The sequence below is a fragment of the Acartia tonsa genome, chromosome 12 (assembly GCF_053477335.1).
Source record: "Acartia tonsa isolate MP-2025a chromosome 12, ASM5347733v1, whole genome shotgun sequence".
Taxonomy (NCBI): Eukaryota; Metazoa; Arthropoda; class Copepoda; order Calanoida; family Acartiidae; genus Acartia; species Acartia tonsa.
The window spans coordinates 39,762,226-39,788,944 of NC_137271.1; the positions used below are offsets into that span (position 1 = coordinate 39,762,226).

The 26,719-nt window shown below is 32.3% G+C and overlaps 1 protein-coding gene across 1 annotated transcript; it reads left to right on the forward strand.

The window, feature by feature from the left end:
* Window positions 1-1,378: 1,378 nt before the first annotated feature.
* On the forward strand, window positions 1,379-26,562 carry LOC145333335 (uncharacterized). Its single transcript, XM_080178455.1, has 16 exons — window positions 1,379-1,531; window positions 2,128-2,184; window positions 3,768-3,965; window positions 4,940-4,976; window positions 12,093-12,158; window positions 14,229-14,294; window positions 14,477-14,842; window positions 15,312-15,399; window positions 16,087-16,296; window positions 19,359-19,439; window positions 19,686-19,765; window positions 20,110-20,193; window positions 20,900-20,994; window positions 23,975-24,028; window positions 25,456-25,819; window positions 26,363-26,562. Exons 1-16 carry the CDS (start codon window positions 1,379-1,381, stop codon window positions 26,560-26,562), a joined length of 2,199 nt encoding a protein of 732 aa, XP_080034581.1.
* The last annotated feature ends 157 nt before the right edge of the window (window positions 26,563-26,719 follow it).

Consider the following 26,719-nt stretch of genomic DNA (forward strand, 5'->3'; position numbering starts at 1 on the left):
AACATTACTTAAAATTTTATGATCTATCAATAAAGAACATCCTCTGTTTCTACACTAAAATTAATTTAATCGTCCTTGTTAAAATCCCCTAACAAGGCTACGTAATTATAGATTTGAAATATGTAGGAAGCTGGATTTATTTATGATCATTTTTTGAACAATTGAACAAAAAAAAAAGATAAATTTAAATAATCATTAAAAATGATTTTCAAAAAATATTTTCTGATACTTTTATGGATAGCTTTAAACTTAATCTGAGTGTGTTAGTATCGTATTATTGAATTGAAACTTTGAATGAAAATTCATAGTCGTAGATAAAAATCACTACCGGTAAATTCGTACGTTTAAAATCTGTTAATTATATGAATATTATGGTATTAGATTTTTATTTCAATTTTTTCTTTGATTATTGAGAAAAAAAATATATATCAACAGGGGGAATGATGCGTCAAGTGCATACCTATCTTGCCAAAAATAAACATTACTTTTCTATCTACAAAAGCTTGCTTCATAAATATATTTATAGAAAATAATTTTTAATACAGAAAAGTTAGAGGCAAAATAATTTGTCTACCATTAAAATAAATCTCCCTAATTATTTTATTAAATAACAATCTATATATTATTACTTGGATGTTGCACCAGATTTTTTATATTCTCTAATAAAGTGACGCTTGCAGCTGGCTAATTTATCTTTACCCCATCCCCTCCCCTCCTAAAGGTTTAGCAAACAGACCAATAATTGAGGCCCATATTAGCAACCTAGATTGACGACAAATTTTACCCAGTCAATATATCCACGTTTTATATATCCATTGTAATAACTCTCTGACACAAATTTGTACCAGATCTCAAAGCAACACAACCTACACTACGCCTACTATAGAAAAATCCGCCACCACTGAATCAAGTAAACCAGCCACCGTTACAGATAAAAGTCAAGTGGAAGATTTAATTTTAAAGTTTTTTGACCACCTCCGCGCTGAATCGAGTGGCTTCAACAAAAACAGTTGCTTACAAGGGACACTCTTAGCTTTTGTTTTTATTAATAGAATTAGATAATAGATACTAGTAGCTTATATTTGATGTGCGAAGCTGGAGTTCTAAGGTGAAAGACAATTGCCGTTAAATTGATGAACATCCCCACTGATGATATACAAAATTACCCTTTCCGTTGATTTTAATTATGTGTGGACATTTCAATCAATCAGCTTATGAAACTTTATAATGCCCTCCCTCCTTCGGTCTGAACATCCCCTTTTGCAAAGAGTCCGTTAGTAGGGTTGATTAAAAAGGATCAAATTATATAAAAAGGCAAAAACAGCTTTCAAAATGTGCAAAGTAAAGAGTGTCTTCTGATAAAGATGTGAATGAAGAAATGAATTCTTTGACAGCTATGGCAGAAAATCTTCAACATGATGATAAAAATAATGATCATCTTAAATTTGACAAGAAACAGTTTTACAAAGATTCTGTCAAAATTATGCAAAAAATGCAGAAAAAATTAAAACACAAATTCAAAGATTCAAAGGCAATCAAAGTATGTTTATATTTCATTATTATATATAAGTTATTGTATTAATTTAAAATGCTTGAGTAATGGACTGAATATAACAATATTAGACCAAAATACTTGTTTAGCCCTTATGGCACCATCTATAACCTGAAATTAAACATCCAAATAATAGTTATTTATCACATAGTATTATAGACAGCTTTCCGCGGATAATAAAATGAAAAACTAGAAGATTAAAACCAATTTTGTTAACCCTGAGGAGCCGAAGACCCAGGCTAGTTATTTATCGTATAATTTTATAGACAGCTTTCCGCGGATAGTAAAATGGAAATTATAAACCAGTTTTGTTAACCCATAGGGGCCGAAGACCCAGGCAAACAAAACTGGTATTTGTTTAATATTCGTGTAAAATCATGTTTAATACGATGTTATACACGATTTTTAAGCTGAGAACTGGTTCTAATCAAGTAGATATCAATCGGTTTCGAAGCCAAATGGTGGAAATTATATGCAATAATTAAATAACATTGCGAATAAAACTGTAAAATAAAAAGAAAAGAAAAAATTACATTTTCATGTTTTAAGTATAATTTAAACATATTTTGAATTAGAATAAGAATGGAGATAAAGAAAAAGGGATAACAAAAAGAGATGATGGCTATGGAAAGGTAAGATTATAACAATTTTTCTCGTATTCATTCGAATCCGGTGGATAGGAACCGGTTCTCATCCATACGGAAAAACTATGTCTAGCATCATATTATATCCAGCTTTCTACGAATATAAAAATGTATAATCATATGATTAAAACCAGTTTTTTTAGCCGGTGAATTCGGCATCTCGGGGCTAAAAAGACTGGTTTTAATTTTATAATTGTACATTCTATATCCGCGGAAAGCCGTTTATAATACGATGCGAGAAATAACTATTATTGTAATTTAGTATTTAGGTCATCGTAATATAAACAGGGATGACAACATGAACACTTGTTGAGTGTCAGCAAAACTGAATAAACTAAATATTAATGCAGTAGTCTATACAAAATTGTAAGTAAATTTGTTGCAAAACTAATTAAAAACATGTTACTGTTTAAGGACATATACTGACGTTTTTAGGATTTGATTATAGAGATGCTTCGCTTATAACACTATACCTTGTTGTAATAGGAATAAGTATTTAAAAAATCAGATAAATAGGATGATTTTAACATTCAAAAATTTGTTGTCAAAAAAGTAAAAAATCAGCTTGTTTTAAATGGACGTACAGACTTTTTGGTGACGATTATATAGTTGTTGCGCTTTCTAAGTAGTCTCTAACTTTTAAGTTCTAGGAATCAGCATGGAAACTTTGAAATCGATAGGACAATTCTAACCTTTTTAAATTAACGGAAAGATCTAACTGTAACGGACGGATGGACGTACGGACGGCCCGACTCTAATTATAGAAAAGCTCGTCTTCATAAAAGACTAAATAATTACTTGCTATGAATTAACAAAAAAGTGATCCAACCGCTTATGAAATTTAATAGAGGACGTTTTTAATAGTTACTACTGCTGCTATGTCAGATGTGCGATATCTAAAGTAAAAAAATGGGTAAATGCCTTAGCCCAAAACAGGCGAAACTTACTACCATTTACAGTTATGACTTCCAGACAAAGTTAGTGCGATTGGCAGCAGCCACTTCATGCACTTCAATTCCAAGATTTAACTAAGAGATACACATGTACATGTCTGACCTCCTCGAGAGGTTATCCAGGTTGTGTAAAATCCTTTCAATATAAATTTTAGGATCAACTGCAGTTCATGGTAAAATATTCCTGGTAACGAATATTTCCAAAAATCTATGAATTTTAAAGGCTGCTAGCTGCCAAACGGCTGAACGTACAGATCATTCCCGCACACTGTTTTAAGCGACATAAGAAGGCCTACAGTTAATCTGGAATAGCCATAAATCAATAATGCATAATTATCTCGCAGTGCAGAGAAATGCGCGAAAAAGACCTATTTTACGCTTTTTTTCTTCAGTGGAGCTTTCCCTGCATCATTGAACCTTAGCCATTCCAGATTATTTGTAGGCCTTCTTATGCTGCTTATAACGGTGTGTAGGCATGATCTGTAAGTTCCGCCGTTTGGCAGCTAGCAGCCTTTAAAATTCATAGATTTTTGGAAATATTCGTTACCAGGCATATTTTACCATGAACTGCAGTTTATCCAAATTTTATGTTAGTGATTAACTCTTGGTATGTTTCAGGACTGTCACCAGACCTTTGTCATCTTTCCCTTCCTGGCCTTCATCAAGTCCTTTGTGTCCGTGCTGGTCACCACCATCAACATCAACAACAACAACAACAATAACAACAACAACAATAATAACAACAACAATAACAATAATAATAACAATATGAATATGAACAGTGGCAGAAAGAAGAGGGAAAGCTTTGGGATTGAGGTCAGTTTTCTTTGATTTTAATTCAAACAGAAGCTTTTTATAGTATCTATCAAAATTACATCATACTGGCCTACCATTGGCCAATTAAAATGTATACTGTCCTACAATTGGTTATTTAGTCTCTGTATTGGCCAATCATTGGTCATTCATATTGTATGGCGTCATTTCTTATAGGCAATTAAAGAGCTTTATTAAAACCACATTTTAGCCTGAGGTGGGTTCTTAAAAACTTATCTTTACATTAAATTCTTAAAAATGAATTCTTCAAAAGTTGAAAGGATCGCAGAATTTAAGACAGTCGCCCCAAAAATTGGCAAATGGAGGATTTATTACATAAATTGTTTTGAAAAGGCTAATAATATTATGATACTTAATAATAGTATTATTAGGTATGTAGAAGTTGCAAAATAAATATAATTTTCAACTGTTCAAGTAACTTGACTGAGTTTTGACTTAAAAGTAAAAAATCTATAGCACCTACTTAGGATATATAAGTAGGAAGGAATCTTAATGTTAGGGGGAGATTTGAAATCTGCATCAAATTTTAAAGATTTTTTATAAAATTCGTTTTTTGTATAATTCTTTATCTAAAAGCGGAAATACAATTTAAGTTAATTCATTTTGACCAATAGGATAGGTGGATTAGAAACAACCTGCGCTCTAATTGGGTGAATGATGCACGACACTTAAGCTTCTCCAATCAGAGCGCCGATAGTTTTCAATCCACCAAACACAGATGTCAAAATTAATTAACTTAAATTGTATTTCCGCTTTTAGATAAAGAATTATCCAAAAAACAAATTTATAAGAAATCCTTAAAATTTGATGCAGTTTTCAAATCTTCCCCTAACATTAAAATTCCTTCAAACTTATATATCCTAACCTTTATATCTTATTTATTTTGTGTATTAAAAGACACATAATAAATTTTTTTGTTTATATAAATATGTATAGATTATTAATGTATTTTTTAGGATATTGTTCCAAGAATAGTGAACGCTAGGAAATCAGGTGAGAGACTTTTATCTTATATATTTCTATCAACTTGCCCTGTCCTAAAATGGTAAAATTTACCTACCTCTTTTGAAAAAGATAATTGTTTATATAATTTTAGTAGAAAATACTATTTAGTGAAATCTAACACTTTTTGGGAAACTTTTAAATATCATGGGCACGTTTTAAGCTATTTTACATTGATACACATCCCAGAAAACAAATAACCGTCATCCCCTCGACACTAAATGAAAGGTACATGTACTATTGATTTGATATAATTATAGACACAGAAATTAAATCCAATCATTGACATTTTATTTCTCTTCCTCATTATAAATTTGGATTTCACTCAGACACAAAATATCACGTTTTCATAAAACTACATATTTTTCAAAACAAAGCATTTCTGTAATCAGTGTTGGTCCGTCCGTCCGTAACGGTTTCTCTTTTCGTTAATTAAAATAGGTTAGAATTGTCTTTTCGCATGATTATACTTATAACAGTTAGGTACGGCTTAGAAAGTGCAGCAATTCTATAATCGTTACCAGAAATTCCGAAAATGTAAGTATGTACTTAAACAGTATCATGAAATTAAGCAGTTTTGCAACAAAATTACTTAAGATTTTGTTTAGACTTATCTGATAATATTATACTTATTCAGTTCTGACACTCTACAAGTGTTAATGTTCCTTTGTTATCATCCTTGTTAGATTGGAAAGGTTTTACAAATTAAAATGTTGCTTCTTAAATAGAGGATAGGGCTGCAAAAAGATGGGGGTAGGGGCAGTTATATTTATATACAAAGCTACAATAACAATTTGCAATTGACAAAAAAGGTGTCTTAAAGAAAATTGGTACATTGGTCTTATAAGAATTGTTCATAAAATTTAAGTTTTTTTGTATAGAATATAAAAACTGACTGTATAATACTATCGCCAACACTTAATTGACTTTAAAACGTTCAAGTCATCATTTTTATGTTTCATTAACTCTCACACAGATTTGGGATTGTCAAAAAATAATTTTATTCTTTTTATATTTTTTGGAGGAGGGGATTGCAGTAAATGATAATCAATTGAAACAAGAGTATTGAAACGATTTGTTCGTAGCGAAGCTACTCTTTAATTCATAATGTCCATCTGTCTGTCCGTCAGATACGGAAAGGGGGAAACGTAATTTTCTCGGCATCTATTCAAGATAGACAGCTGAAATTCTTAATGAAGATTCCTATGACATATGCTGAAATTTTCTAGGCTTAATTAATTCTTCATTCTACATGTTTACACCAAGTTTTATTAAGATTTGTCTATTTATTTGGGTGCTAGATCGATTCCTAGATTTTTCCTAAAGTTTTCGTGATTTTAAAGGTTGCGTGATTTCCCTATTTTATCAAGTTTAATGTTTATTGTATGACACTGCTCTATCGTAGATTTTTTTCCCGATATCAATTCATAATTTTTTAGCTTTGCTACTTATGGATGTTGTCATCCTTGTTTAAAAAATATCTTACTACCAAAAACCTGGAAAACTCGGTTTTAAGGGACTTGTCGTCCGGTCCAATATGGCTTCTCTTAATTTTAATCAACTTAAACTAAATAAGGGTTTAACTGGCTTATTAAATATGATTTTTCAAAATGTAATGAATAAAAAAATATACCACAACCTTTATTTCTGATTTTTTATTTAAACGTTCGAAAATATCAAATTAACAAAAAAAATGAAAAATGGCCTACTTTTTTTTATTATAAATGGGATTTTATTGACCTTTAAAACGTGCTATTATTTTAATTTCAAAAAGTTATAAGTAGTTTTACCAATTTAAAATGTTTTTATTGTCAAAATAAATTACCTAAATTATGGCCTTTTTAAAGTAAAATTGCTTATTCTTAGTAGTGCAGCTACTCAATGAACAAGGTATTTCTGTCAGTTCTTAAAAGAACGTTCACTTTTGGGATTTATATAAAAAAGTGAGTTTTTAATTGCCTAAAATCTTTAAAGATTAATAGATTTTTGTTTTTAACTCTAGCAATGCTTATAATTACTAAGTAATTATTTCGATATTTGCTAGGCTTTGATTTTTGGATTGGCGGGTTTCATCGTATTTTCTCTTGTTACTAGCCCCTGCGGGGGCTCTAACCCTGCGGGGCTAATTTCCTAACCATGCGGGGGTAATCATTAACATTTACCTAACCTACAATAACCTATAAAAAGCTACTGTGAAATGCGAAGAAACCCGCTACTTTGTCTTCTTTCCAGAATCCAGATTTTCTTAAGCTTTGAATGCATAACAGCTTACGGTTCCTTTTTATGTAAAAAGTATCTTCAACTTGTTATTGCTGCGCAATTTTCGGTCAAAATTATCCTTGGTTTAAATTAAAATTTAAAGCACCGTTGTAAGTTGTTATATTAACACGTTAAAGTCTAAAATTACACTTTGTTTTCAAGGATCGTAATATATCCTACGAAAGAAAGTGGTTGGTTGTAATCGTTTGTTTGTATAGTAAAATCTCTTAAATGCTCTTTTATAGGAAGACAACATTTTTTCCTTATCAATAGATTTTAAGAGAGAATAGTTATTTATCGCATCGTATTATGGACAGCTTTCCGCGAATAGTAAAATAAAAAAGATTCATTCCGGTTTATTAAACCTTGTATTATTATTAGGATTTTTTTTATTATTCATAGAAAATTGTCTATAATGCTAAACAATATTTTTCCGTGTGGTTTATAACCGATTCAAATCGCGATGGAAGCCATAGTTTAAAAGAGTTTACATGCTTTACCATCCCTGTGTAGATAGTCTACTAGTTGCTAGGAGGAATGCCATTAAAGCTTAAAAAACAAGGATGATGACAAGATCCATAAAAGCGAAGAATACAGTATAAGGACATACTGGCATTTTTAGGACTTGTTTATAGAGATGATTTGCTTATAATTTTGTATCTTATTGATATAGGAATCAGTACTCCAAAAATCAGATAAATCGGACGAATATATCACATAAAAAATCGTTGGGAAAAAATGTTGAAAATGAACGTACGGACTTTCTGGTAACGATTATAGAGTTGCGACGCTTTCTAAATCGTACCTAACTACTAGAGGAATCAACATACAAAGTTTGAAATCGATAGGACAATTCTAACATGCCTAAATTAGGACACACAGTAAACTGTCCCGAATTTGTATTAATTTTGAGGAACAAGACTCCAGTTACGTCATATTTTTCTTTCCCGAAAAAGGGAAGGGGGGAAGAAAAAAGAGATGGGAGAAAAGGGGTTTTTCCCCATCTCTTTTGAAGAGATTTTCTTCCCCCCTTCCCTTTTTCGGGAAAGAAAAATATGACGTAACTGGAGTCTTGTTCCTCAAAATTAATACAAATTCGGGACAGTTTTCTGTGTGTCCTAAATTAGCGAAAAAAAGCTATCCGTTACGGGCGGAAGTACAGATCGACGTACGAACGGACCGACCCTAATGATAGAAAAGCTTCACTTTTTAAAACATACTATATCTAATCTGATATTCATAGCTATTCATATCTAAATCGAATTAGTTTCAAATCCTGTTATTACTAATCTCAAACCCTTTTATATATTTTAAACAATTGATACTCATTAACAAGTATATACACGTCCAAATATAAATTTGAAATAAATTAATACTAGAACTAATTTCGGTCAAGGCAATCGATCCAATGCAATGGCTTAAAAGATTTCATTTTACATAGAGTAGTTTTACATAGTTTAATTTTAATATGTTCAATCATGAACTCTGTCAAAAGCACTGAAAAAACCTTTCTCGGCCTATGATACACAGTTTCAAACATGCGAAAAAGCAACGGACTTATATTATTATTTCATGGTAGCCCCAAATTTGTTTTTTATTTGGTAGGTGAGCATTTCTTCACGGAGTTTAGTTCGCCCATCCCCTATTAAAATAAATTGAATTTTAGTATATATAAAGCTTCATTCTGACAGACAGACAAACATCTTTGTAGTTTACACATGATTAGGGAAATCTAATTTCCATTAAACACACATTGCATGTTAATAAGAATGATTACATCAATAAAACGAAGCTCTGAAATGGACGGTAGGATAAACGAACATTAAAACTAGAGATTCAGAACTGAATAAGCAGAATATCAATGCATAAGTCTAAACAAAATTGTATGTAAATTTGTTGCAAAACGTCTTAAAAACAGGATACTGTTCAAGTTTTAAGGATATACTTACATTTTTTGGACTTGATTATAGAGATACTTATAAAATTCCAAAAATCAGATTAATAGGACAATTATAACATACAAACATTTGTTGTCAAAAAGTAATAAAATCAGCATGTTTTAAAGGGACTTACGGACTTTCTTGTAACGATAATAGAGTTGCTTTGATTCCTAAATCATACCTAATTGTTATAGAAATCACCTCGCAAAGTTTGAAATCGATTGTACAACTCTAAACTGTTTAAATTAATGAAAATAGATAATTGTCGTGACGGTTATATGGACGGACCGACACTAATTATAGAAAAGCTTCGCTTATAAAAATTATCCTTACCCCCCAAAAAGCCATATTACAACCTTTTTAGGATTGCATGGTACAAATTGATTCTCATGACACAAACATAAAAAATATTGTAACCTTCAATTTCATATCATGTTCTAAGTGGTTTTAGATTTTTGAAGATTAATAAGGGACTAGAATATCGCATCTATAGAAAAACAATTTTGCCTTCAATTTTTCCATTGTAGTATGAAACAGTAAATTTTAATCGAGGATACAGGGGGGGGGGGTGTAAAAACCTATATTTTGTTTTATAGAATGTTAAAAATTAAGCGCATTGGAATTGAAGTCTCTACGATAAATAGTTATAAACCTTCCCGGGACCTATGAGAAGCTACCCTGTTAAGGAGGACCCGATCGGTTAGCGATATCCTTCGGTACAAACAAACAGACAGAAAAACACACATCCTATTACTTTATTATAAGGATTGACTATTGACTCTATATTGGCCATGGAGCAGGGAAAGGCAAAAAAAAATAGCTTGATACCATCAAAAGATTTAAAGCTTAAAATAAAAAATAGCCCAGAACCATCCTGGGTCCTATGTTAAGGTTCATTAATACGGAGAACTCATTCGGTACTTATCGTGATCTTAAGCTTCAGACAAAAAAAGGTATGAAGTAGGATAAAAAAAAGGACAAAAGTTTAACAATGTTACAACTATCTATCAAGATGAGGTTTTACTTTTTTTCATGTTCAATAAAAAAACTCTCAGGAAAAATAGCTGCATTTTGATATGGTTAATAAAATCATATTGTTCTTTTTAAAGGAAAAGTCTGTATACTTATTTTTCTATTATTTGGTCTATATATTGGTCCTAGGACCTATTAGAAGCTACCCTGTAAAGGAGAATCCGATCGGTTTATCGGTTAGCGAGATCTTTCGGTATAGACAAGCGGACAAACAAACAGACAAACACACAAATAGACATCCTGTTACTTTATTAAAAGGATAAAATAATAGCAAAAAAATGATATATACATTTAAAATATAAATATAGAATATCTTGTAAATAATGAACCGACACAGACTGACTTAAACTTTTAGAAACTATAGAATAGTTTTGCTACAAAAAAATTATGTTGATTTGTCCAATTTTTATGGGAAAGAAGAGGCTACTTTGTCTCATGACAATTTCAATAATGTATACCTTTTGTAATCATGGATAAGGTACCAAGAAAATATGTTTTTTTTTGTTCATGACAGTTCTTTTTAGATGACTAGCGGCTTCACCTCTATCAACTAGGGATATAGAAGGGACATAGAAGGGCTGAAAATTAGCCTAAAACCATGTCAGGGGAGGTGGGCGTTTGCACATTTTGCACCTCCAACTCCCTGAAAGCAAAGAGGACTGGGAACATATATCGCCCAATATGAGACAAATTCCCCAGAATAAGAAATGCAGAAAAAAACAATACATTTAATCTAAATAATTGTCATTTTTGACTACAAAAAAAAACGTTGTCCATAAACCTATCCCAGATTTCTGAATCAGACTTCACATGTAATAAGGATAATATATGTTTTTCAATAGCCTTGATAATAAAGCACATTTAATTTGAAATGTTTTTAATCTCAAAGCCATGATCATTGGTTTTAGTTCAGGCTATGGGATAAAATATAGTTTTCATAGTAACTAGCGACACCTCTACTAGCTGCAAGGGAAGGGGAAGAGTCCAAAACCACTCAAGACATACATAAAGCTTTTCTGAAATTCACTTTTCAATTGGCCTATTAATTATAGAGTTTAAGGGGGTTATGACACTCCAAAAGTTTTTTAAATCTCAAAAATAGAGTTACTCAAGAGACATACAGTCTGATTCCACCAATAGGAGAATTAAAATTGGTTAAAATAGTGTACACATTTTGTTACGTACGGGCATAATTTTATCATTGCCTACGAGTCAGCTATAAATTATCGCTTATTTTAGGATTAAGGTTTTCCTGGGTAAATTAATTCGTTTAAAAAAATTTCCTCGTATAATGTATATACATATATTAAGTTAGATATGAAATTTTTTAAATAAAGTTAGCAATCTAAAAATTATATCGTCGAATAAATTCGTCTCAAATTTCGTTCCCAGTTTCTAGTATATAACAAAATGTAAACATCAGTTCTGTCTGCAAAAATTCCCCTTTTTCATTTGACGAAAAATGGGGTCGGTTGGACTATCTATCCAAAACTTAGGGGAATAAATTTTTATAGTGTGGTGTAGTAAAACTTGAAATAGCTCATAGAATACTAGCGGTTACGCCCCCTAGAAGCCTCTAGGGGCACTTAAGGTAGGAGGGGGAAATGTCAACCTCATCCCATTTTAAATTTGAGTTTTAAAAGAGTTTTTTTTGGGGGAGGGGGGTGAAGACTCCCCAAAAATAGTTTATAAATCTTCCCAGGACCTCTACGAAGCTTCACTGTAAAGGAGAACAATATCAGTTCAGCGGTTAGCGAGATCCTTCGGGACAGACAAAAAACGCTTACTACTTTATATAACAGGATATGGAAGGGAGGATATTACTGCTCAAATCCTCCCTCGTCCCTTTAATTAATTGTAACTTTTATTATTTTAGGAAGAATATTGGCTGAAAATCCAAATCCTTTTGGTTTCAACAATCTTGAATCATTTCGGCCTTCAGGTAGTAATAATATAAGTAGCGCACAGGGGCGTCCAAGGGGGAGGGGGGATTATATGGTTGATAATTAAACATCCCCCCCCCCCCAAATGAATTTGTGAATGCCTAATCCCCACCCCATCCCCCCAAAAATAAAAAAGCTTGAACTTCCTTGCCTATATGATATAAAGATTACCCCCCTTCCCAACAAAATTTTTAAAACTTTTACCTCCCCCCAAAACATAGAATGAAAAAGCTTGGACGTTCTTGGTAGCGCAACCTCTCTCTAACTAGGGTATCTTCGTACGAACATCAAAGTAAATTCAAAAGGTAGAATAGAAATGTTTTATTTTTGTTTCTTATAATGACGAATTAATATTGAAGATAAAGTGATACATTATAATCTTATTCTTAAGATTTTATATTTAAATTGATATTTCTTCACATTAAAGTTTGTATAATTTCTATTGAACAAGGATGACAACATCCATAAAAGCGAAGCACTGAAACGGTAGGACAAACGGACATTAACACTTGTATAGTATCAGAAATGAATAATCAGAACATAAATGTATAAGAGTCAGCAAAATTGTAAGTAAATTTGTTGAAAAACTGCTTGATACAGGATAATGTTTATGGACATACTTACAATTTTAGGACTTGATTATAGAGTTGCTTCGCTTATAACATTATACTTTGTTGTCCCAGGAATCAATATACCAAAAATCAGATAAATCGGATGATTAGATAAATTTGTTGTTTAAAAAGTAAAAAAAAATTAACATGTTTAAAATGTACGTACGGACGAAAAAAACTATCCGTTACGGACGTACGGACGGACCTATCCTAATTATAGAAAAGACAATTAAAGAATATTTAACCTTTAGAATGTCAATTTTAAGGAAAATTAAAAAGAAATTGTTGAAAGAATATTTTATTACGAAGTTTAACAAAAATTAATTTTAACAAAAGAATAATAAAATCTTTCAGTAAATTATTCTATTTATTTTCGCCTTTCAATAAAAATTGTTTAAAAGAAGTTTCTTTTGACCAACTTGTTTTAGTAAACCTTCTCTACAGTAAACCGTTTCTATCCTTTTTTCTCTAATTCCATCCAGTTCTCTCTCCCTCTCTTTTTTCAGTATCCCTTTTTTTCTATGAAAAATTCCCTTATAAAAAAATACTTCGCTACCATTGGCCGAAATTTTCCTAGGTTCTTATGTAACCAAGAGCTAATTAAAAGAATTTATTTTTGGGGGTTTTTAGAATCTTATATATTGAGGATCCTGCATTTTTAGAGCCCCTTGCAGAGTTTTACAGTACCGTCAAATTAAAAAGACGTTTTTTACCTTTTAGAATTTTTCTTGAGGTAACATATCCTTCCCACCTCAAGTAAAACTGTGTAAGATTATATTCTTAGATATAATTAAAAGTGCATTTTTATGAAGGCAAGGTTTCAATTAGATGTTTCCATAATAAGGAAAAATAAAACCTATAGCCAAAAAAATATGTCACTTTTAACCGTAACAACATAACCTGTAGCTCTTAATTTTAATAAACATGCTGGAAGCCTTGGGCTCTTATCCCTTTTAGGCTATTAAGATTAATTTTAAGGATAATGCGAAAATTTTATTATAATTGGTATAAATCTTCTTTTTTTTTCCTGTTTAACCAAAACACTTAAGAGAAAAGTTTGAATTAATTTGAACAAATTTAACACAGACATGGATATGGCACCTGGAGAAAAACTGTATCGACTACTATAATGGATTTTTTCCCTAATCAAACACATTTTCATCCTTTAAGGAAAATGTGCTTGTGTGTGTGTGTGTGTGTGTGTGTGTGTGTATGTATAGGAGGATCTAGCTAACCTCTAAACCTAAAGGGTTCCTTATAGTAAAGTTTTATATATGTCCAGGGAAGGTTTATAACTATTTTTGAGGAAAGTAAATCCCTCCCCCAAGATAAATAAAGCAGGGGAAAAATGAACTCCTCCAAAATAATTTCATTTTAATTTTATATTTAAAATAAAGTTGAGGGTCTATTTTAACTGTACACATTTTTGAAAGGTTTATTATTTATCATATATTTTAGTGATAACTGGAAATGAGCATCCGGCACCCTCCAGATTCCAGCCTGTTACTTATGTTCAAGATCCAGGTACATACCTGTTTAAACTCTTTTTATTTACAATTTAACTTTATTACTAATATTTGTAACATTTTTTTAAATTGTGCAATGAATCTTTATTTAAACCAGTTTAAATCAAATTGTTTCCAATAAATAAATTTTTTGGCAGTTTAGCGAAAAGGATTTGCTCATTATAAATTTTATTGTTTAAGGTTTCGGAAATGAACATAGATTTGAAAAGCCTAATCCATTTCTGTCAGCCAGCCAATCTCAACCAAACAGCTTTCAGCAGCAACCAAATAACTTTCAGCCTCAAAATAACTTTCAACAGCCTTTAAATGGCTTTCAGCATTTAAACAGTTTTCAACGGCAGCCAAGCAGCTTTCAACAGCCAACAAACAGTTTGCAACTTCCACAAGGCAACTTTCAGCAGCCCAACAGTTTTCAACAGCAGTCAAACAGCTTTCAGCAGCTGCCAAATAATTTTCAATTTAAACCAGCCATCCCAGGACGGTTTACCCCAAACAACCAACAAAGTTTCAATCAATTTTTAAGCCAAGGACAATCCCTGACGCAAGGTAATGCATGTCGTAATTAGAGCAGCTAATTTACTTTAATATGTAAAATAAAATCTTCTCTTTATACCGTACATGCAGTAACGCCCCCAGAAGAAATGGGGAGGGGGGCGGATAAGTCGAATCCTACAATTTTCACTTTTAGTGTTTTAAAGAAAAAGTAAAATAAGATTAAGGGTGGCTATTTCTAGAGGCGATTTCTCTCAAAAGGGCTGTGGTACTCCACCCAAAATGGCTTCTTTCGTGGATATTGACAGAGACTACACACTGCCCAGTAAAAATGAGCCGTGTGACGTCATTAAAGGGAGAGATCAGAGAAGAAGTGGGAAAGGAAACCACTTAAAAAAAGTTGGATCTATTAACGTCACACGGCTCATTTTTTTGAACACTTTGTAGAGTCTTATATTGACATTATATTTTTTTATTTAATTAAAATAAATGATATCTTTTCTAAATGTAATATTTGTTTTAGGTGTGATTAACTCATTCAGACCTTCCAGAAATATAGAAAATAATCCATCAAATTCAAATGGTTTTATATTACCACAATCCCTTGACAGGTGTTTTATACAATAAAAAAATAATTCAAGTTTTGTCTTATGTTGCAAAATAGTAGAGCGATTGTTTGTTTGTTAAAGACCTATTTTGTTTAACACTTTTTATATCTTGCTGGAGATAATTGTATTTAAAAGTGTCAAGCATATGCAACCTTTAATTGCACGAGTTTTGAGATTTTAGACTAACTAAGCCTAAGCCAAGCTTAGCTGCAGACATTCTCAGATACCCTCAGCCAAATCTAAACTCAGCCGCAGCTAAATATTTTGAATTTGGACATTTTTTAATCACTCTCCTTATCACTTAGCAACTTTCAGCCATTTTTTTACGTTTTTTTTTATCCTAGACCATATCTTCAGGATTGACGAATCCACCCACCCTTCACATTATCTAAATTCTATTACTAGCTGCATAGCTAGCTACTTAAGTAAATAATGTTTGGGTATAGTCTGTTTCGTGGCAACGCACCTTAAGGGGCGATTCTTCGTATTTTTCACAGTAGATTTTGTCCTTTTTAACTCCTGCGGGGGGCTCTAATCCCTGTGGGGCAATCACCTAACCCAATATAACCTAACCTAACATAACCTCTAAAAAGCCATTTTAAAAATACGACAAATCACCCCTTAAGGGGCGTTGCCACGAAAGGGACTATTCCCAAATGTTTTGTTGTATAAAAAAAAACTTTGAACTAGTACCCCGCAGCTGAGAAGTGAAGGTAAAAGCCTGGAATTCTCGGCTGGAACAAATTCTGTCAACTCATTCCAACCATATCCACCAGTCATCAATGGCTTCAAACCTATCCACGGGGCTGGCAACAATTTGAAGGCTGGGTACCAAGGTTTGAAGCCCAGCCAAAGTGTGGCCTTTGTGGATGATATTTCTCCTAAACCTGTGGTTTTTCTGTAAGTATTTTAGCCAATTTGATTTGCAAAGCTACTCTGTAGTTAAGTCTGTCTGCCTGTCTGTCCTTTAATTCTTTCTATTTCTTTTTTGGCTTTGTATTATAGATTATAGAATATACTCGGATATTATTACAGGAGAAAAGTTTTCGTCAATTTAGGTTGCTATTATAACATCTCTTATTGTTCAGTTCGTTCATCCATTATTAGGGCAGGGGATGGATGGAGGGGTCGTTATGGTGATTTTTGTAGTAGTTTGGTACGATTTAGAAAGCTTATCAGCTCTATAATCGCTATCAGAATGCCCGTACGTCCATTTAAATGTTCAATTTTTCATGAGTTATAATTATCCTATTCATCTTTTAAAGAATACTCCCAGGTCTCTTAGGACAACAAAGTACAATGGTTTAAGCGAAGCATCTCTATAATCAAGTTCTAAAATATATGTATGGCTTTAAACAGTTTTGAAGGAGTCATGCAACAAATTAATTTACAATTTTGTTTTTACATATACATTTATATCTGCTTATTCAGTTATAATACTCTACAAGTGTTAATGTTCGTTTGTTCTACCGTTTCTTAGCTTTGCTTTTATGGATGTTGTCATCCTTGTTTTTACAACAATTTTACTTCCCCCTAACTACAATTTGATAATAAGGTGAATAACAGATAATGAATTACTGGGAAAGAGAAAAAAATATAAAATGTAAATAGTAAAACACTGAAAATAATTCATAACTATAATTCAGATGAATCATACTTACCAATACAAAGTGAAGCTTTTTATAGTTTCTATAAAAAATGACGTTATTCTTACATACCATTGGTCAATTAAAATGTATACTGGCCTGCCATTGGTAATTTAGTCTTTTTATTGTATTGGCCTATAATTTGTCATTTTTTTGTGTGACGTAAGTTTTTATAGGCACTGTAAAGACCCTTATACTAAATTTCACTGAAAATCACAAACCTTTTTTTTGGAATGTGGATAGTAATACTCTGACACACATAGGCGTCCAAGGGGGGGGGTATTGGGCCATTTGGCACCCCCAAAATTTTGTGAACAATACCCCCCCCAAAAAAAAATTACCCCTACCTTGGGGGTGCCGTAGGCACCCCCAACGATTTTGGGGGGGGTATTTACCCCCCCCAAACCATTTTGGGGGGGTAAATACTCCCCCAAAATAGAAAATCTTTAACAAAAAAAATTTTTGCGCGCTTCGCGCGCATTTTTAATACTAAATTTTTTATAAAATTTAAATTACCCCCTCAAAAATTTTACCCCGGGGGTAAATTTTGGGGGGGGGTAAACAAATTTTACCCCTGCCAACAGATTTCAGGGGGGGTAATTACCCCCCCCAAGCAAATTTTACCCCCGGGGTAAAAATTTTGGGGGGGGTAAAAAAATTCGCGGCGCGCTTCGCGCGCCATTTTACCCCCCCCAAAATAAAAAGCTTGGACGCCCCTGCTGACACAGTATACTTTAGCTTCAGTTCAAGGGAAAGAAAAATAACATGGATATCGTTGAAACACCTCTATTAATAAAGTAGGAAAATATACCAAAATAGAGCTTCCTTGAAAGGAAAAACGGATGAACACACATCTAACTACTTTAGTTCATATAGGATTGTCCTTTTCCTATAATTAATGATTACAACACGAATAAAAAGTTTCACAAATTACCTACATATTCAAATTTACATGTTTTATCGAAACTGCGCATTTTTTTGGCTCTTGAAAAAGTTTAATATACACAGGGAAAAGGGAATGTGATTCTGACAAACAATTCTAAAGGAAATTTTTCCCACAACCCCTTCTCTTTTTTCTCCTCTTCTTACCAACCCCCCGTCAGTTACATGAAAAAACAAGTTTTACTCCAACTTTACTCCAACAAAATATTAAATTTTGCGGCATTTTCAATTAGAATTAATTGGCTGAATAGCAGCCCCTGAATATACATCTTCAAACCAAAAACGTTGTGTTAGGAATATCGATTTAATTTTACCCTTAAGATTTGATTTTATGCTTTAGAATATATCATTTAATATCTGATATTAAAAAGTGTTTTTTTTGCAAATTTGATGGACAATCTAAAATTTCCCATCATTAATTATAATTATCATGTCTAGCAGTGTGCAAAAAAATATGTGACACCTGCCAATAATTTGCAAATTTGTTGCGTTATTATATCAGAACAATAACAGCAGATGAATTTTTGATACCAGTTAAAATAGAATATGTATTATTATACAGATTAAATAGGTTAGATTTATATTATAAACAGTGGCATGCTCAGGGTTTTGCAAGGGGGTGTATTTCTTGAAGGGGGTTAAATAGGGAAAGGTAGTCCATCGTAATTTAAATTTAAAATATTGTGCTCTTACTTCCTTAATCCAATTGCTTATTGTTAAAAAAATAATAACAAACATTATATTTAGGGAGGGAGGGGACATTAGACTTTTAATTACTCTAGCACCCAAAGTTGTGTTAAAAACGTTGTCTTATTTGTTGGCTTTTTTGGTTGTTTCATTTTGTCCAAACGTTTCAACCAATAATTTTAATCTTCAGATAAACATTAGATTAAGAATGCACATCAATTTATCGTCTAATTTCTTATCCCTTTTGATCCCTATGTTTTTTCATGTATTGAAAAGTTATTTAGTTTCTAACCTTTCAGTTTAGAATTTACTTTAAAATATTAGATTTTTAGATTTCAAATTTGTTGGACTAACCATAAGAAAACAATATATTTTGTCAGGTATCTGAATGGATAAGACAATATCCGATAAATTGATGTACATCCCTAATGATGATACACAAAATTACCCTTTCTGTACATTACAATTAAGGGTTAAAACGTGTGGACACTCAATTTATTGAACCAACCAATCAAAATTCAATAAAAGTTCGCAAAGTTGTTTAGCCATCGAATAAGAAAACGGTATTTAAAACTTCGGGGACTAACAAAGAGCCCAATGCCTCCTTCCTCCCTAATATTTTTTATTAATACTAATTATTTTTCAGCGAAAAAGTTTAATATTTGTAAAATCAGAACTTTTTTTTAGGAAAGACCAGTTGACAAATCCTCTGGAAGCTGTGAGTGCACTCAACGATCAATGGACAGGAAAAAATCAACAAATTAATAGGTAAAAAGTTATTTATTGCATCGCATTATTGACAGCTTTCCGCAGTTAGTAAAATGAAGAATTAAATAGTTTATTTCCATACCTAAAGGCCTGGAAAACAAAATTAATTTTGTAATTCATGAAAATTGTCTACAATACAAAACGATACATGATTTTACAGAATAGCTCAGAAATGGTTCTAATCCTGCAACGGATATCAATCGGTTTCATAGCTATACGAATAAATTTTGTAATTTTGTTATTTAGGGAAAAGTTTATAGTGCCACGACCAAAAGGTCCCCCGCCGACATCTGCCACAAATATTGAAAGCATACAACCTGCAAAAGGTGACTTTTTTGTATTATCAATTAACAAACCTAATATAAAAGTAAAAAGATGTCTGTGGTTGTAAAAAAAGATCTCGCAAACCGCTGAACCAATACGGTTCTCCTTTGCAGTGCAACTTCCTCCACATTCAATTGCTCTTTGTGGTCTCTAGGGGCATATTCGCTATTTATGTGAACCAGGAAGGGAGGTGACAATGAACTATAAACTATACTGCCACCCAATGTTTTATAAACACATTTTCTCGTTTGTTGGCCTAAATACATTAGAGACTTTTATCAAAATCAGATAGAAATATCTACAAGAAGGGTAGTTTTTTCCAACACTGAAGATTTTTTTTATTAAGCGGCTGAAGTAAACTATGAAGAAAACGCGCATCGGTACATTGTCAACTTTGGCACTATTGAAGATGTTAAGCCATACGGACAAGGTAAATTGTGTATCAGCTGCAAAGCTTCTCTATAATTCACTTTGTTTGTCTGTTAGTCCGTCGAGCTATGGGGCAAATGCAACTTTCTCGGCTACTATTCAAGATAGACGACTGTTTTTTTTGGGAAGATTCCCTTTAAGAATTTGCATCCAATATATAATTTACTTGTTCCGTCGGTCCGTAAGTCTTACTACAAAAATACAAATATAAAATGAATGCAAAAGGTTTCGTGATTGTTTTTATGCAATAAATGTATTCTTGATTTAAGACCAATGAAATTCTTCTTTTTAAATCACTTTCCCGCATTTCCCTTAAATAAGTTTTTTGTGCTTTGTTGTTTATAAATGATGTCATTCTTGTTAATACTTAAATCCTTATAATAAAGTAACAGGATGTCTGTGTGTCTGTGTGTGTGTCTGTACCGAAGGATCTCGTTAACCGATGAACTCCTTAACAGGGTAGCTTCTCATAGGTCCCGGGAAGGTTCATAAATATTTTGAGGGAGGGAACCACCACCATCCCCAGAGAAATCGATAAAAATAAAAAAACGCCACCCTGCGGACATTTTTGCAATTAGCTGAAAACATAACTAACATCATTTAGCGGCGAAAAAAATATCTTTGGTAAATAGCTGATTTTAAAATAGATTGAAAAGAAACACTTTTACTTGTTCCTAGAGGCCTCTAGTTTAAGAATGAATATTTAGGTTCTTTGAATTTGGGTGCCTCAAATATCCAACGTCACGTGGAGGATAAATTTCATCCAGTGGTAAAATCTGATACAATATCGCTTACTTCCGGGGTAAGTGGATACATAGATAGATAGATTAATAGATGGAAAGATATATAGATGGGTAGATGGTTAAATGGAAAGATAGATACATGGGTAGATGGATAGATGGGTAGATGGTTAGATGGGTAGATGGGTAGATGGATAGATGGATAGATGGAAAGATAGATAGATGGGTAGATGGATAGATGGAAATATAGATAGATGGGTAGATGGTTAGATGGTTAGATGGTTAGATGGGTAGATGGATAGATGGATAGATAGATAGATGGGTAGATGGATAGATGGCTAGATGGATAGATGGATAGATGTGTAGATGGTTAGATGGATAGATGGATAGATGGATAGATGGATAGATCGTTAAAGGGAGTGTGAACGTAAAAATTTCTCATCTGATTATCAAATCTTAACATTTTCTAAGCATATTTCACTACACTGATCAACCAAAAACGTCCTATTAACAAAAATATCCAGGAATAATGCCTTGATTTTATGGTATTTTGGGAGGGAAAAAGGAAAAAACAGGAAAATCTGAACGTTTTTGTTTCTTATAATGTTTGTAGGGATAATTAACTTGTCATATATAGTTGAAACAATTTACTTACTGTTAAGGATTTATTTTATGATATAAAATTTCCAATTTGGTTTTTTATAACGTAGTAATTAGGTAATAAACACCTATTTTAAATTCGTATTATTGACAAAAAAAATACCTCACTGTCTACAAAGGGTTGAATCTCATAGGTTATTTAAAATGATAATATCCCTTTTTATTGTGTTGGACAATAAATAACCCACTTTGAAGAATTAGTTTACACTTTTATTGGACTGTTTATAAAGAAATATTGCGTCTTTATTATTTACAAATTTGTAACTAAAGGTGGGCGAGAGATGGGCCATCTTAAGTTAATTGGATACTAATAAAAAAAACAGTTTCTAGCTTTATTATTGTATTTGGTTTTCAATAAAAAATATTGCTTATTTTATCAATTTCTAAGTAACTATTCATTGGTTTAAAGCAAGGATTATGTTAAAAGTCAGCTTAACCGTTAGGAAAAATCAAGAACTATGTGAAAAAGTTCAATTTTAGCTATAATGGGAGAAAAAAGCAATTTAATGCACATTTTATATAATACGGAAAATTTCTTCCTTTCCCTTTACCTTATAAAAATCGTCGGAAAAAGCCGTTTTTTAAGCAAACAAAAGCGCGTTTTGCTCTATCTGTGAGATATTATGAATGAGATAATGTTAAGATTTGATATTAACCCATTAGTGCCGAACTGGGTATTAAAACCCGGTTCCGAAAAATGGAAAAAAAAACGGTTTCCGGCTTCATAATTGCATTATTCTCAGTATGAATCCCCCCTCTACTACCCTGGCTTTCATTTCCCCCTGGAGCAGGCAGTTTAGCTTACTTCCGTTTGCAGGTATAGCTCAACAAAATTTGAAAATCATGAAAATTCAAAATACCCCTTCTAACTTTTTTGTTTTTATAGTAAAGTCGCTGGTTTTTTTCGTGAAATCTAATGTTTATTGACAAGTACATCTATTTGTGAATTCGTTTTATTCAAATTATTAATTTTTATATGATTTTTATATCGTTTTTTTACGCCCTATTATGACCCGGTTCGGCTTGGCCATAAATACCCGACAGTTTTAAAACCCGGCTCGGTTTCGGTTTTTATTACCCGGTTTTAACTTTTCAACCAATAAAAATAACAGTTTACGTCATTAGTCAGGGTTTGAGCCACCCTAATAACCCTAGTAATCTCTATAGGTGTCACCCAATAGTTTTATGCTCGTTTTCTGATATGTAAGACTCAAATTCTATATGTTCTTTTTTTGTAGTGTGTGTCTTTTAAAACTTCGAGCAACGGGTTTTTTTACCCGAAAACGGCGGCACCTATAGCCGAAACACTAAATTTGAAATAAATCGCTTCATATTATACTTGTAGCTCTATAGATTACATGAGGTTGTGTAGTTTTCAATTTCGGATCGTATCAAAGTTCTAAAAGGTGTTCATCTCTCTTTTGGCGTTCAAAAATTACATTTTTCGATTTTTGGTCGAAATAACCGGGTTTTTACAGCAAAACCGGGTTTTAACGCCGGCGGAAACCGCCCAAAACGGGTAATAATGCCTGGTTGGTATTTATGGCCGAGCCGAACCGGTTTTTTTTTGCAACTTTCCTGTGCACGCCACTAGAGCAAAACAAAAAAATACGAATTCCGTTTTGACCATTATAAAGCTTCCCTGAAACTTAGCTCGATCGGCCCATAAAAGTGGCGCTCGGCACTAATGGGTTAAGATGAGAAAAATTTACGTTCACAGTCCCTTTAATGGGATATATGTATGTGTAGATGGTTAGATGGAAAGATGGATAGATGGATAGATCATTAATTGGATTTATGTGTAGATGGTTAGATGGAAAGATAGATAGATTTGTAGATTGATAGATGGGTAGATGGATAGATGGATAGATGTGTAGTTGGTTAGATGGAAAGATAGATAGATGGGTAGATGGGTAGAAGGATAGATGGGTAGATGGTTAGATGAATAGATGGGTAGATGGTTAGATGGATAGATGGATAGATGGATAGATTATTAATTGGATATATGTGTAGATGGTTAGATGGATAGATGAATAGATGGGTAGATTAAGATGGATAGAAGGATAGATGTGTAGTTGGTTAGATGGAAAGATGATAGATGGATGGATAGATATGTATGTATGAATAGATTTATTGATCAATAGATAAATGTTTGGGTAGAAGGATAGATGGATATATGGATAGATAGGTTAATATATAGTTGGTTGGAAAGATGGAGAGATAGATTTTTAGGAAGATGGATATATCAATAGATGGAGGAATAGATAGATTAATGTAAAAAACATGAAAGTAGATGGAATTAATCTTATATTTTTTTTCATTTTAATTTCTGCGGAAAACTGTTTATCAAATGATTCAATAATAAACTATATAATTTTGTAGAGCGGAGAGATAAATCATATTGAAGGACTTCTGGATGAGATTATACAATTACAGGTTATATTTACCATATAAAATTACTACCGGCTACGCCCTTAGAGGCCTCTAGGGGCACTTAAGGAGGAGAGAGTTGAATGTGATAATTCACTTTTTTGTTTTAGATTTAAAAAGAAAAAAAAATTGGGCGTGTGATTTTTTTTTTTTTGGGGGGGGGGGGTTGTCGATCCCCCCCCCCTTCCCTTTATTCTTAATTTTAGAACCATTTCGGTTCAGCGGTTAGCGAGATCCTACGGTACAGACAGACATACATACAGACAAAGAGCCTTTTACTTTATTATTAGGATAGTGCTGGTATTTTTCTGATTATTGATCATCTACTTTATAACTCTCCTTTTTCTGCGGAAATGTTCTGGGTAAATGTGATTTTTTGCATCTATATCAATTAGGGGTATATTTTTTCTTGTGACGATTCTAATGATTTATTTTCATACTTCACATGTTCATACGTCTGATAGACTCACGTTTTATTTTCTAGAAGTTAACTTCATTTTCTTCTTTTAACAAACTTGAAATAAGGGCTCGGCAGCTGCGAGTCAGCCGGCTGTAAGCCTCAGGAAAATCAAACTTTTATGATTTTAAAAATCTGCTAGTTGTCTAGACCTGAACCAAATTTGGCAATTTCTTTTTTTTCATAGCAACCAAATGGTTTCAAATTTGAGGCTTTTTCGCGGCTGCCGAGCCCTGTTTTAAATATACACCAATAATTACGAACTAATCAACGATTATTTGTTAACATTTAAAAGTTTTTAAAAAGTTCAGTTGAATTAGCTTTTTACGTCAATATCATTTAGATCTTTATATGAATTGAAGCACGTTTTACAAAGCGTGTTTTTTTGTGTCTCTGGTTCGTGAAAGATACTAAATTTATTTATGTTAAAATAATTCCATTATGACATTTAAATGAATTATCCCGAAAAAATTATTTTTGAAAAGGCGATTCTGAGGACGAATAAGCACACTATTATAATTTGAAATAAATTGAAAACAATAAGGGGTTTACGTTTTTTTTTAAATTTTGGTCTGGCTAGGTTAGGTTAAATAGGGTAGAGAATAGCTTTGTTGGGTTCAGAAATGATAAACAAAAATTTTCAATTTATTTTAAAAATAAGTGGAAAGGAAGGGGTTTTATGCGCGCTGGCCATCTTGAGAGAACACACCAAGGCATAATTGAGTCGACGAAAATGTTTTTAAAAACTTCAGGCCTATCTAGAGAATTATTTTTAAACTATAAAACTATTCTTTCAAACTTGACAAAGCCCAAATTGTGTTAGAATTATGTCTAAAATGATCCACGTGACGTAATAAAATGAGGAAGATGAGAGGAGATGAAACAAAACCCCTACGTCACATGGATCATTTTTGACACAATTTTAACACAATTCGGGCTTTGTCTCAAACTTTATTTCAAACTTATAATTTTTTAGGATGGTGTTAGCAAAGAGCAAGAAAGCGAGAAAGAAAATTATACCAAGGGTCAAATATTTGATCTACCACAAGAAGTAACTTCAAATATATTCCTAGATCCACAAATCAGCCCACAAATTCAAATAATAAGTGATGATTTTAATCCCAAAACTATTGAAAACCAAGATCTATTAAAACAGAAAAATATAAATACATTTGAAGATTTTTTGGGAGAAATAAAAACTTTACAAGAAGAAATCAACGAGAAACGAGATATACTAAAATCTTTGGATAAAACAAATAGAGTTGATTTAGAGGATGAAATAAAAACTGAGTTTATTTCAAATTTGGATTTTCAGAATACTCTAGATCCTTTATTATTAGGTAACAACTTTTTTTTGTTAGTTAATACAGGGATAGGACAGTGGTAGATATATACTCTATAACTGCAAAGTTAACGTTAGTACGTCCGTTATTAATTTATTTCTCTTATATGAGCTTGCTTTTTCTTTTGTTGATTGTTGTCATAATAAAATTCTATTTAAAGATAATTCAATAAATTCCCTTAAACTTTCTAAATAAATACATTTAAATGCGTATTTTAGGTTAGGTTAAGTAAAGGATAGTAGACCTCAAGTCTAGTGCTCTGCAGAGTTAGTTTCCTGCAGGCATGGCTCGGCACCCGGGCCTAAGCCAATATTTTAACCAATTTGGATGCTTTGAAAATGTTGTGAAAAGAGGGATTGTAATATTTGGGTCATATTATACTTCCAGCTGAGTTTTATAATTAAAAATGGTTGATTTCCCTGAAGCTTACAGGCGGCTGACGCGCAGCTGCCGAGCCTTGTCTGCAGGGCTATAAAAGCGTTTTGAAGATTAAGATTCAAAGAGAGTGTTTTTTTTATTTTTCTTGAAATATTTTTTTAGAGCACAGTCACCATTTTGAAGAGGGTATGTCAGACAAATCAGATTTAATAATTGATTTGACAACGAAACCAAATTTTGCATCCACCACTCCAATGTTTGTGCTTATTTCTGATGAACCTACTACGCTTGCAGGGATACAAAAAAAGATTTTGAAAAAACCTCTCGTACAAAAAAAAATCGCAGAAGCAGATTCTAGTTAGTTACGTAAATAAAATTGATAATTAAAAAGGGCAATTTTAATAGCTGTACCCTGATCTAACATTAACCTGGCCCCCTAAATAAACCTTACTGGATTTAATTTATAAATAAGACTGAGTTATTACAGGTTTAATTTTAAATTTTTTTGGAAAACGACCA